Here is a 13,459-nt window from a genome sequence, read left to right as displayed (position 1 = left end):
CTCAACTACATTTCGCTTTTTCAAACTTTTCCTCGAACATGAAAACTTCAGCATACCGCTCTTGTAACGCATATTACTATCTTTTAGGTCACATACCTGAAACGTGTGAGCAGTTTACCGCCCCCGTCCTTGATTATAGGTACGGGTTTGTTTACTTGCGTGTGAGTTGCCATGAGGGATAGGCAGAGACCACAGATTTCCGCATAATGACATGAAGCGTAGAATGAATATAGTAATTTGTAGTAATATATGGGACTCGGTAGGAAATTAATTAACCATTTCAGTTTGGATTTAAGGACTGAAATATAAACATTATTTAAGCATGTCAGTAAACTAGTGATTCAGAAAATTGAAAAAATACGAGTTACATGATTCATATTCATTGTTTTTAAATTTAAACGACTTATTCAACCCATAAAATTTGGTACAGATAATTGTTAATAATGTTAATGCACTCACAGAAAGGATTAAAACAGTGAGTTAATTCAAGGATATAAAAAGTACTGATTGCAGTGTAGCATTTCTCACTTTGAAAGAAGTAGTTTTGGAACAATCACTCAACACTTTTAATGTTAAAATTGACGTGATTGAGGCATTACGAGCTCTCATGTTGAATTATCCTTAATTTACACCTGCTGTGTTGAAATGTGTCTGGGTTCCTTGTGCATCTGTTGAATAAATTGTTGTACGAAACCCTTTTTATGCGTAATATGGGGTTATTTTTTGAGGTAAAAATTTATTTCCAATTTATATGAAACTATTTCTACTAGCTAACTTACAACTAATTAGCGATAAAACGCGAAATATGATATTTTATCACGATTTGTTTTCGAAATTAATACGAAATTCTGTAGTCGCTAGTCCATGACGTAATTTACTCTTCCCAGTTGATAAAGCCTCGTAACATAACCAATTAAAAAAAGTTATTCGTAGACTGCAACAACTAAGGCACAGTAGTTCAACGAAGCACGACCACGCTACCTTCTGTTATACAAGTAGAGGGACTCTAGAACACAGTTAACCTGAAACTACTTGCCTCTCTCCCATCGGGCAACAAGTTTCGCTCCCTGATTATCAACAGTAATCTCACTAGAGAAAATCAAAACTCGAGTGGGATTTAATTGACTATTACACGATTAGAAGAAAATATATTAAGATTAGAAGAAATAAAGTATTGTAATACAATAAAATATTGACTTACTAAAATTATATTTCACTAATGTTAGCTTCACCAGAACGTTCGAACGGAGCCGCCATTTTCAGTTGACTATCTATATGCGGTAAACGAAGCGATCGCAAAGCATGTTTATAGTTCCGTAAAAAATTTGCAGTTTGAAATGTTGGCAAACGAAGAAACAAATGGTAGGGAGCTAATAAAAACAGAAGAAAGTATATAAAGTTAGAAAAAAATACTCAAATACAATAAATGACTTACTAAAATTATATTTAACTAATATTAGCTTCACCAAAACGTTTGAACGGAGCCGCCATTTTCAGTCGACTATCTATGCGGGAAACAAATGACGATCGCAAGAATATTTTACAGTACCGTAAAGAATTTGCAATTTTAAATGTTGGCAAACGAAGAAATAAATGCTAGGGAAGTGATAAAAACAAATTCTAGGGAAGTGATAAAAATAAAAAATGCTAGACAAGTGTTAAAATTGTAGCGATAAACAGCCGTGATTTTGAATTTAAAAATTTGTTGTGAATTCTATAGTTGCTTCGTACAGATTTTATTTCGATTTTTAACTACAAAATTACATTATTCTTACGCACTTATCACAACAATTTTGTTACAAATGACACTGCACTCGTAAACTCTTTAAGACTGTACAGTAGGATGCAAAATTAGACTGTAAGGAATCGAATCATTAGAAGTAGTACGTTTTGTAACAACTGTTGTAATAAGTGCATAAGAATAGAATAATTTTTAGTTAAAACTAGAAAAAAAATCTGTAAAAAGCAACTAAGTTATTAAAAACACATTTTTAGCTTCATAATACTATGATGAAGGATGAGTGGAACGGAGAAAAATTCTCTCCGGCACCGGTATTTGAACCCGGGTTTTCAGCTCTACGTGCTGACGCTCTATCCACTAAGCCACGCCGGATTCCCATCCCGATGTCGGATTGAATCCTCTCAGTTTAGGTTCCACCTCTTGGGTTCCCTCTAGTGGCCTACCCTCATGCACTGCGTCATAGATGTATGACAGTGGCACAATGTCCATACATGTGCAGAGGTGCACTCGTTATGAGTGACTAAGTGGCCGGGATCCGACGGAATAAGCGTCGTCTTAAATCACTGATTATTTTTCGCATATCATATCGGTGCTTATTCCGTCGGATCCCGACCACTTAGTCACTCATAACGAGTGCATCTCTGCATATGTGTGAACATTGTGCCACTGTCATACATCTATGACGCAGTGCACGAGGGTAGGGCACTAGAGGGAACCCAAGAGGTGGAATTAAACTGAGAGGATTCAATCCGACATCGGGATGGGAATCCGACGTGGCTTAGTGGATAGAGCGTCATCACGTAGAGCTGAAAACCCGGGTTCAAATACCGTTGCCGGAGACAATTCTCCGTTCCACTCATTCTTCATCATATGATGACGCAGAATTTCTGCACGGAAATGTCATATGTGTTTCGGTACATCGTAATAATATTCATAATACTAGTCAATTAAAGAAATGACATATCTGAATAGTTCATTCTCTATTTGCAATATTACTTTACTATTAAAACTAAAGAGAAAATGTATTTTATAAACAATTTCAACTTAGTGTAACTCTGAAAATATTTAGAATAGGATCAATGTTTATTTGACTTTTTGCTGAAATTGTCTTCGCAAAATATTCTCCGTAAATGGCGGTAACTCCTTGTGAATCACCATATATAGCTTATTCAAAAAATATGTTATCAAGTAACGGATCTGGCTGGACATGTGAATAACGAGGAACAAAATTGTGTCTTTATACAGAAGTGTACATATATAATACTAGAAACATAAGTTTAGTCCCTATTGACGAGAGATAAACCTCTGAAATCGAACCCGGCTCGTCCAATTTGTAAGCCGATATTGACTAGTAATAAAAAGTCATTTAATATGAGATAGTACCTGTGAAGACAAGTAATTCCTGCAAACATGAAAACAAGGTTTTATATCTATGATGTATATGAACATTTTCTATACCATCCAGTGGAACTTGACGTAGACTGCCTTTCCATAATCATTCACCATCTTGTAAGTGCTCACGCTATGGAAGTTCGTGTGTCGATAAGACTGTGGTGTTCCACGATCCGAGAAATAAACCAATGTTTGAAACGTCGTTTCTGGCAGCAAAGTGATAAAATCCCACATCATATTCGGATCCTGCAATAAAATAAACTGCATTATACAAATCGGTCACAGTTTCTTATTATAATATACGTTACAGGAAGTTTGTATAATTGCAAATTTTTATGAAGTGCCTATCAGTGTCCTGCAACGTTAGAACATGAAAGAAGCAACCAAGACATTAAAAACTTCATCTTATTTCATATGAAAAAATAATCGCTAGATCTGTACTAAAATCCTTAAGCTGTTAAAAGCATGAGAGGTTGGGAATGGAGGACAGTGAATATTTTTACAAGGTGAAATAAACACGACAGGCCTCCTCCTGCAATGCGAATATGGGCGAACTTTATCATATCGACAAATTTGAACCGAACATGGCGCCTGCGATGCACGATGCTAGTGTAGCCTATATGGTGATATTAAATGTGTAGTAAATTCGGTCTGTACGTCAAAACGTGTTTTGATAATGTATTATGCTCAGTACTTTTATGAATTGAGTAATGTAAGTTCTTGTTATTTTCTTTTCCTTTCTCTTAAGCTCATAGAGTCGCATCTTATTTTCTGAGCTTCAACATGGCTGATGGTAAGAATTCCTTCCCTCTATATGAATTACAGAATGGACACTAAACACTCACAACACTCACATTGTGGACGTCTCAAGCCGTTAGATTAACAAGACACGAGACCACTGTTCGAATGACATAAGTCAATATAAGACAAAGGACAGTCACTCAGTCCCGTGGTAGAAGATATCGAACCCTGGCCTACCTCATAGAGAATTGTGCACAATATCCACTCACAGCGGCAGATGTCATATAAACTTAAGCATTTTCCTTTTCTTTTCTGATTTCAAATTACAAAATTCTGTAGTGACGTCACCACAAGGTCACAATAAGAGTGTAATGTGTCAAGTGAATGAGAGCGGTAATGTACTGTACTCCAACCACGAGAAAGTCTCCAGGGAATGAGAGGCGGCGGGGTGATGCTGTGAATGAATGTTGATATCATAAGATGTCATAAGGTCACACACGTGGGTACTCATATCTCTATTGGCTATCTCTCAAAGCACAAACGATAACACTAATATACACATTTTTATACTACCCTCGTTACAAAATTAGATCACGGTTAATTTCCTGGTCTTTTAATCCCTCCATAAAGGAAATAACATATGCAGGAGAGCGCATAATATTTAAACTGATGTAATAACGGTAATATTATCTATCTACTTCGCTCCAATAGATGACGCAATAGTAAGCACATTCCTTTCACGGTTTATCTCCTGGTTGGAGAACAGTAGACGTTTGTGGTGTCAGCGAAAGCAATAAAGGCAATGTGAGTCAACATCTGGGAAAGGTTAAGGTGCACAAGAAAGACGATAGGGAAAAGAAAGGGGGATTAGGGATAAGAAGTGAAAGTATAGAGAATGTAAATAGAGCAGATAGATGAAATAGGGCGGGGAGCAGCAAGGATAAACCATCGTATAATCTAAGGAAATGGTGTGTTAATGGATTGAAGGATTAATTGTGCAGTGAATATGGATGAATAGTGTTTAAGCATGAGGAGAAGGGGTCATGATGAGTTTATTTAATTAGTGGGAATGAGTAGGACGTACTGTAAAGATAGTAAGAGTAGAGGAGCTAAAAGTAGGATTAGACTAGATAGGTATCAGTAGGACAAAGAAGTAATATAGATAGATGTAAAGTAAATAATAGTGTAGGTCTAGCTAAGACTATAGTACAGTAAAATGATTGTAGTGTAATTGTAAATAAGTAGGGTCTGTGAGAATGCGGAGCAGTAAAAGAAATTGGTATGTTTTTATTATGAATAGGAAAAAGTAGAAGGTAGGATTAGAAGGAAAAAGGAATAGTTAATAAACGCAGAAATATAGTAAGTGTGGTGAACGAACATGAAAGATATAGTGGATGAACAATGGAATTAAGAATAGGTGTCGGTCATTAACATCGGGTAGTGTATAAGTTGTAAATAGTGTATGAACGGGACTGCTGGCCCGAATACTAAAATGTGAAGGGCCAGCAGGACCAGAGTTTAGAGTGAGAATAAACCATACACAATACCATATTACAAAATTATCTCCTATCTCGGTCCACGCCTGTTTCTTTATCTGATGTGTTCATTTCCTACAGCTGGTTTGGATTAAGAATTTTGTATCCTAGATGCCTAACATATTTGTTTTGTATTTTGTTATATTAAGAATTAGGAATAAAATTAACCACGAAATCCCGTGAAGGGTAAGGGGCATCTGACTATGCAGGGTGACTGTCAAGCAATTCCCGGTTAGCCACTCCGGGAATGATGGTCACTTTTGTAATGTAATAGTTTGGGATGTTGTCTAGGTTAACACTGAAGGGTCCACTGTTCACTAGTCACTGTTTGGGGTGCAAGTCACTTTGTGTTGAGCTTCCATTGTTGTCGGTCTTTTGCTGTTCTTGACCATAGATGGCCGAATCTTGATCTGAGTTCGCCCGCTCACCTTGTCTTCTGTCTTCCAGCGTTGTGTTTGCCAATCCTTGGGTCCCACGTCGTAAGGATGTGTCCACCGGTTCGTGTTGAGTCGCATCACGTGTCCATTTCTTCTTCAGCTTTTCGGCCGTTACTGCTGCGTCTTTGAGATGTGTTTGGCTCCTTATGTCTTCGTTACGTAGTCTGTATCTGATTGTGATGTTCAGCATCTTCCTCTCAATTTTTCTTTAGCACTTTCTCAGCATGTCCCGCTCTCTTCCCGTTAAAGACCGTGTCTATTTTATGTTTTCCCTAATACAGTCAAGGTGTAGGCCTTATGGTCTGTTCCGATATTACGTCCATCTCTTTCAGATTCGTTTCTGAGATGCCTTTTATCTTCTATTCTTTCTATATTATAAATAATCTTTCCACTTATCTTTCTTTTCTTGCAATGTATGTACTACTGAGTATAAATTGTCTCATTTCTAATATGGCCTCTAACATGCTTAATTCTGTAGCATGATTATGGTCTTCGCCTTTTTATGTAATACCCAAAGTTCACTGCAATGTAAAACAGGGAGTATTAACGAAAGTTGACGTACTATATATCGGCCGACAAGTGGTAAAACCTCCATCCTGCTGTTTGCCTCCGCGAACGTTTGGAGCAATTCGATCATGGATACATACGTAAGCAGTATGAGCTGTGGAGTTATCCTAAAGAGAATACGCCGTGAAACATCTCTCATATCGTCGTTGTTCCTGCAATAACTCCTATGTGCAAAATATACAATTTTTCAGTAGGAGGAAAAAACACATTTATTCATCCTATGGCAGCCGTACATAGGAGACTGTGAATTCTTACATTTTCAAAAGAAAGAAATATAATTACATATATTATTATTATTATTTTCTGTATCACTATTTAACCTATTTAATAGAGCAAAAATCTGAAAATCGATAAATATGTTATTACAGGAACAATGACGATATGTTCATTCACCATATAATGTTTCTAAAATGTGACCTATGTACCTCACACTGTTGATTGTTTCTTGAGAAAGAAACCATTTAGTAATTCTTTGGGAGCTGACGGTACATCACACCTGTATTTTTTCATCTTACAGTGGAACCTCATTCACGATCTGAGATTATTCTCCCCCTTTATTTGTAACATTTTCTAATATCCAGTTTCAAAAATGAAGTCTGATGTGTGATGAACAGAGCTAGGAAGTTGGTACAAAAACTGTTAAGTTATGTGAGTTTGGACTATATCTCTACCGAATGAAAAGTAGTAGCAATGTCAGTGAACCAGAATGACAAACATATACAGCCGGGTGATAACCAAATATTTGCTCCAATCAGCCACGACCTTAAAAAAAACAATAATATAAAAAGAACAATAATTTATAATTGTAAACTTCGTAACTCCCAATCTAAAGTAATTTACCCATACATATAAAAATAATATACAAAGTAGCCTCATTATAACAAATAACAGTAAACATTTTAATTTTATCACAGGAAATACGGTACTTCTTTTATGTTTAGAAAAATAATAAAAACAATATTTGTACTCTGAAAATATTTCTTCTACGTCACAAGGTGTTACTGGAGCAAATCTGAAATATGATACAGTATTTCTTACTATCATCAGGTGAACAACTATTTTGTGAATTTAATAGTGTATCTCGTATGTGGCATATAATATTAAACCCATAATTATTTTCAAGAAAATTTTTCGTTTCTATTATAATGGCAGCTAGGAAGTTCGCATCCTAATTCCGATGTTGAACTTGGACTGTAACGAACCTGAATGCATAGCAGCACGAGACGTCAACATTTAACGAAGGATAATCCGTGAAAAAATAAACGTGTTACACACTCCTTTTTGCATAATTATTTAACAACAGATGAGTTTACTTTTTTGGAATCATGCATAATATTAACATTACGTAAATAATACAATAATAACAGAATAGCTTACTTTGTTCAGAAACTAAAATATTAATATAAATTAACAATATTCTTCAAGCTATTCACGAATGTATACAGTTCCACAGAATGATACTATGCGTTGATGTGAACTGCGTATCGTCTGCAGCCAGGGGGAGCAGGGAGAGGCGCGGGTGACATCTGTACTCCTCGCTGTACTCAAATGAAATCTACTGTTTTTGTACCGGTACCAACTTTCTACCTACGGTGATGAATTAATATATGCGGAAAGTTTCACCGCGTATTTTCAGCAAGATAACACCACGGCCCATACCGATGATGTATCCTGATCGAATTGCGCCGAGAGTTCGCGAAGGCAAACAGCGGCCATAGCTTTATTTCGATAGAGTCTTACCGCTATTGGCCGACGTTCTCTGAATGTCTGCGAAACAAGTGTGCCGTCACATTATGTAACTGAAGTTTGATTTCATTTTAGTGACTGTAATCGTTCTCTGATCTTGTCGTAGAACCTCGAATTAAGCTTGCAAGAAATACATAATTTAAACTTCTTCAAATGTTTAACTGTTATGCAGTGATCTACTATCCACTTACGTTATGCATTTAGGTAAAGTTATTACAATAGTTTGCCCGCTCTTAGTTTGGGTCTTAATGGGAGCATTAACCACGTGCTAGCGACCGCAAGACAATCTATCATTCAAAACACCTGAACCATCGACAACCTGTCCGCTCCGCTTTTCCCTCATCTAACCCACTCTAATCTTGTCACAATCTCGACATCCTAACATTTGCCTGTTTAAGTTAGGATTATTCTAAGAGTGAACGAGATACTGTATACAAGAATTTATGATTTACTTAAAATTGCCTAGTTATTTTTAATCACTAAATTTAATATATATATATATATATATATATATATATGCTACCTATAGTTAAATATAATATAAATGTGAGTAAAGTGAAAAAAAAAATCCATTCTAAACTAATGTAAGATGACATCAGTCATCATTAAATAATCGAAATTATCGTTCGAAATCATTAGTGACTAATAGTGGAGGATGCTAACAGAACCGGTCACTTCCACCAAAGCAAAAAATAAGTTGTTTTGTGGTTTCGGTGTGCTTAAACAGGCATCTTTCTGAGTATGTTACTGTTTTTATTCTAAGTCGGTCATATTTCCATGAGAAACAGTGTGTTAAAATTGGTATTTTCAATCAAAACCGGATAATTACAATATCAAACTATTGCCAATATTTCTATTGTCTGTTTTGTATAAAAAAACTGACATTTCCAACACTCTGTATGTGTTGCAATTACCAATCCATTCAAAATCGGTCGTTTCCACTTCTATGTACAAGAGTGATAATATCTTACTGCTATTTGAAATTATTGTAACAATGTTATAATTAAAGCCCGGATTTCTAAGCACAATCAAACAGTAAAATAACCAAGCAAATAAGCAAGGAAAATGGTGAAAATAAGCACCAAAATAAGAAAAAACGAATACATGGAAACAGTAAAATAAGCACGAAAAGTGGTGAAAATAAGCAAAAAACGAATACACGAAAATATTATGATAAATTATTTGTTTCGTAGATATCTAATATTATTATTATTATTATTATTATTATTATTATTATTATTATTAGGCTACCTTATTGAATTATTATTATTATTATTATTGAAAAATGTATCACTAGAACTCGATTGTTCACCCACATTGCTTTTAATCAGTTGCTGGTTTAACTTAGATTTATTCTTAAATCTTTTTTCTTCGTAGAAACACTCTTTTTACACACCAAACAATAACACATTGCCTTCCTCACTGAAAATATTACTTCAAAACTCATTTACGCATTTGCGTAAGAATGCTGATTGAGAGGTTTTTGTGGGTGACATTCCTTAACTACAACAACCAGCAATCACACACACCTTATTGAACCAACGCGTGCTGCACAACTTGCACACTGCAGCTTGGAACTCGGGGATTCACCATCCACGCACATGACATCATTCCGATAACGCGAAAAGTGCGATAACCGATTGACCCTGCCTAGTCGCAGAAACTTGGCGGGGAATCCCAAGGTTCTTTCCTAATTAGAACTATGCAGTATTATTTCACAATATCCTGGGTCTTACCCTACCATTGCTTTCTTACGCATTCGATTGAAGTTAATTTTTTATTAGCCAATAAAAAAAAAGGAAATCAGTGATAAATGACGGCTAGGAGTGAAATATGCACTTTTAAAATTACTTTTTTTGGGTAAAATATGCTGTTTTAATTAAAAATCGTAAAATAAGTAAGCAAAAACGTTTTCCTGCGAAATAAGCATTTATAAGCACTAACAAACATAGTTAAAACTGCTTATCTAGGTGTGTCTTACGAAGTATAACCTTTCTGCTTATCTTTAAAAGTGTTTAAAAGAATATGCATTTTGCTTAGAAATCCGGGCTTCAGTTATAATATATTCATTTTTTCATGATACAGTAGAATGAAAGTGAAGGATATCTAGGGAGATAAACTATTCAATTCATATTTTCTTTTTCTTGCGATGTGGATTCACATAGTTGAGCTAAATGTATTTTACTTGATTTTCAAAATTTAATTAAAATATATGTATATAGTATTTGGTAATCTAAGCCTGTGTGCTCTGAACTCTTATTGCTGGGAGATTGCCTGACCGATGCTTACTACACAATTACCATAATATAATGCTATAATCGTAATGTAAGATTGTAATATTATATTAGTTATTCCATGATACAGTTGATGTAAATGACGTGTATGTTTTACTATTTTAAATATCAAATAGCTTTTTTTTAACAAAAGTGAACATTTCCCTCACATTTACAAACAAAACCGGACATTTCCAAAAGATTTTTCTCCATAAAATCCACAGAAAATAATTAAAATCATGATTATTCAGACCATTAGAACAACGGACGGAGCATGCACGACAAATAAAATTGTCGTTCACTTTGGGGTAAAGTGAAGGCTCGATAGGCAACAGTTTTTTTTTTTCTAATTCCTGAAAAAAAAAAAACTATTTTGGAAATGACCGGGTTTGTTCGCAACTTCTGTTTTCTTGTTATAGATTTCTTTCAAAATATAATTTTCTCATTACCTTTATGTTTGTAACAGGATTTCTCATAAAAGCATGGACCAGCAGTGGATATTTCATGGCATCTCTCACAAAATATACTTCAGAACTACAAGACAGTAAATCATAAATACCATCTTGAGTGTAGAACTTCACCGACATTCCAAAATTGTCTCTGCAAAAATGAGAGGAATTTAATTATTTAAATAGGGATTTCCATAGCACTTTATAAAATGTGATGTTACATTTATTTATATTTTCACTTTTGCTATTTAAGATATCTTAACCAAATACCGTAGTAGAAGTACAAGTGTTCAAATTAATATTGTGGAAAATACAGGAAGAATAAGTCGAAAGAAAAAAAGAAGGCAGACAGAAGGAGAAATAGAGTAAAAAGGAAACTGAATTGGTCCTTGAAATCACAATGCTACAAACAGACAGCGCACAGTGGTCCTTTTTCGCTATTTGGCCGCGCAAAAGACAGAAATTGAGTATCACAATATATTTTCATATTGTATGGAATTTGTAATTACTATAATATTCAAGGATACGAGATTTGTTATAGTTACGCTTATTTGTGCAGCCCTTGTGTTGCAAAAGCAGTCAGAATTATGATGTTTCTTATCCCATCCCCGCCTGAAGCCGAGCTCTTAATTTATGTTCGATAACCGTGTTTGAAAAGACGCATTTTCTTTTTCTTTTTTTTTACGATCTTCATCGATTACTGGTGGATATGGGAGACTAAGGTACGTGCTATATTTGCGATATTTTAAAAATCCCATAGAACTTACTACTTTAAAGTGAAATATACTTGAAAATTGAGAAATTATTGTTATTTTAACTTCTAGTTTTGAGTATTTTAGACCCGGAAATTTAGAATTGAGGCGGTAGCCGAAAAAAAGGCCCATGGGTCTATAGGCCCTTTTTCGGGAGAATGTTTAATTCGATTCTCCGTGTTAAAATCTACTCGCTTATGTAGTTTCGTTTCGATATCTTGTAAACAGGGGGCAGGGTAGCTAATTGAATGAACCCATGCACCCTTGCGTAGTTGTAGAATGCAGCAGACATGAACACAGTCAGCTTGAGGCAGGCACTGCAAGCAGTATAATTGTGTTGTGTGTAGCAGTTGTGATCTGTGTGCGATCTGAATTGTTTCAAAATGGAATGAAATGAACATAAACGAAAAGAGAGGAGACAGGACATGAAAATGAACTTAAAACGAGAAGATAGAAAAATGAATAAACAACATGATATTACGTGTGTAACTTCGAAAGGTGCTATTGTTGAAGGTAAAGGCGCGTCTCTACTATGAAACATTTAACAACAACATGTTAAATAAAACATGTTGAATTTAACATGTATATGAGCATTTCAAGTCTCAGTTGACTTAACATGTCAACTAAGTATGTTGACTTTAACACTTTTAACATGTTGGCGTGTTTTCCAGCAGAAATGGAAAACATGTCAAGTCAATTCATTTGCTCGTGCAGCGTCGGTACAGTTCGGCAAAGTTCGTACAGTTTCCATAGCAACAACTATAAGTTTCGATTTTGTGGCGCGTATCTTGATCATTTTTATACTATCATTGGTGTTGGCTGTAAGTTGTTCGAAATAATGGAGTGGACGAAAGAAAATGCATTAGAATAAAATTAATGCTCTGATGGAAAGGCCTTGTTTGTGGGATGTGTCTGAAAAAGAATACACAGGCAAAACTAAGAAGGCCGACTGTTTTAGAAAACTGGAATTATTATTTAAGTGTTCTCGAGAATATAATAGAGAGTTTTCGCACTCTCATCGTACGCTAAACGTTAATGCTATGTTGATGTCAGTAATGGTCGTATTTGGTGATGTATGTCAGCGTTCGTAAAACTTCGGAAAGAATAATTAACATCTATCATGTTATAGGTCCTATGATAATCAATCGCGCTGTAATTTTTTTAATTGAATGAAATGACTGCTCTTAAATTATGTATTTCTTTGATGTAACAGGAAGTATTTTTGCAGCACTATATTAAAATCGTGTTCTGACATTCTCAGCAAATATTTGAATTCAAATCGATACTGTATTCAACTTTAAGCTCGTTTAGAATGTATCCTGCATAGTGTCTTTTACTAAGATATTGCCGCATCCACATTCTCATTTTCTTCCTTTTCAAAGCCTTGTAACAAGCAATAGAGGCAATTACAAAAGTCATATCATCATCTGAGTCCATTCTCCAAGGTTTGAAAATAAAACACTATCTACTGTATATTAAAATCTCATAGACTGTTTATGGTGGACTACGCAAAGAAAGTCAAGTTTAACATGTTTAACAGTGTGGACAAAGTGTTAAATGAAATTAGCATTAACATGTTCAATCAACATGTTGGGATTTTAACGGTAAACAATTTAACATTTAACATGTTGTTGTTAAATGTTTAATAGTGGAGACGAGCCTTAAGTTTTTGCACCCGTTACCTCTGCTGCCAGGAGAAATGTTTCTCCAAGTTCACTGTTGATAAACAGGAAGATCTCTTCGAAATATTTTACTGTACAGTAGGCAAACAAAGTTACTGCAGGTTGCTACAGTGGCAGGCTTGTTATAAAAAATCTACTAGTCGT

General features: G+C 35.1%; 1 protein-coding gene across 1 annotated transcript in view; it reads right to left on the bottom strand.

The window, feature by feature from the left end:
- LOC138704895 (catalase-like) overlaps positions 1–13,459 on the bottom strand; it is a 56,725-nt gene that overhangs the window by 29,980 nt on the left and 13,286 nt on the right. Inside the window, exons 4-5 of the mRNA XM_069833289.1 lie at positions 10,882–11,032; positions 3,200–3,379 (exon numbers count right to left, since the gene is read on the bottom strand). Coding sequence (XP_069689390.1) covers positions 3,200–3,379; positions 10,882–11,032 — 331 coding nt within the window. The remainder of the gene's footprint in view (positions 1–3,199; positions 3,380–10,881; positions 11,033–13,459) is intronic.

This window comes from Periplaneta americana, chromosome 8 (genome assembly GCF_040183065.1).
Source record: "Periplaneta americana isolate PAMFEO1 chromosome 8, P.americana_PAMFEO1_priV1, whole genome shotgun sequence".
Taxonomy (NCBI): Eukaryota; Metazoa; Arthropoda; class Insecta; order Blattodea; family Blattidae; genus Periplaneta; species Periplaneta americana.
The sequence above is the reverse complement of the archived record's forward strand: the minus strand, read 5'-3'. Positions and strand labels throughout refer to the sequence as shown.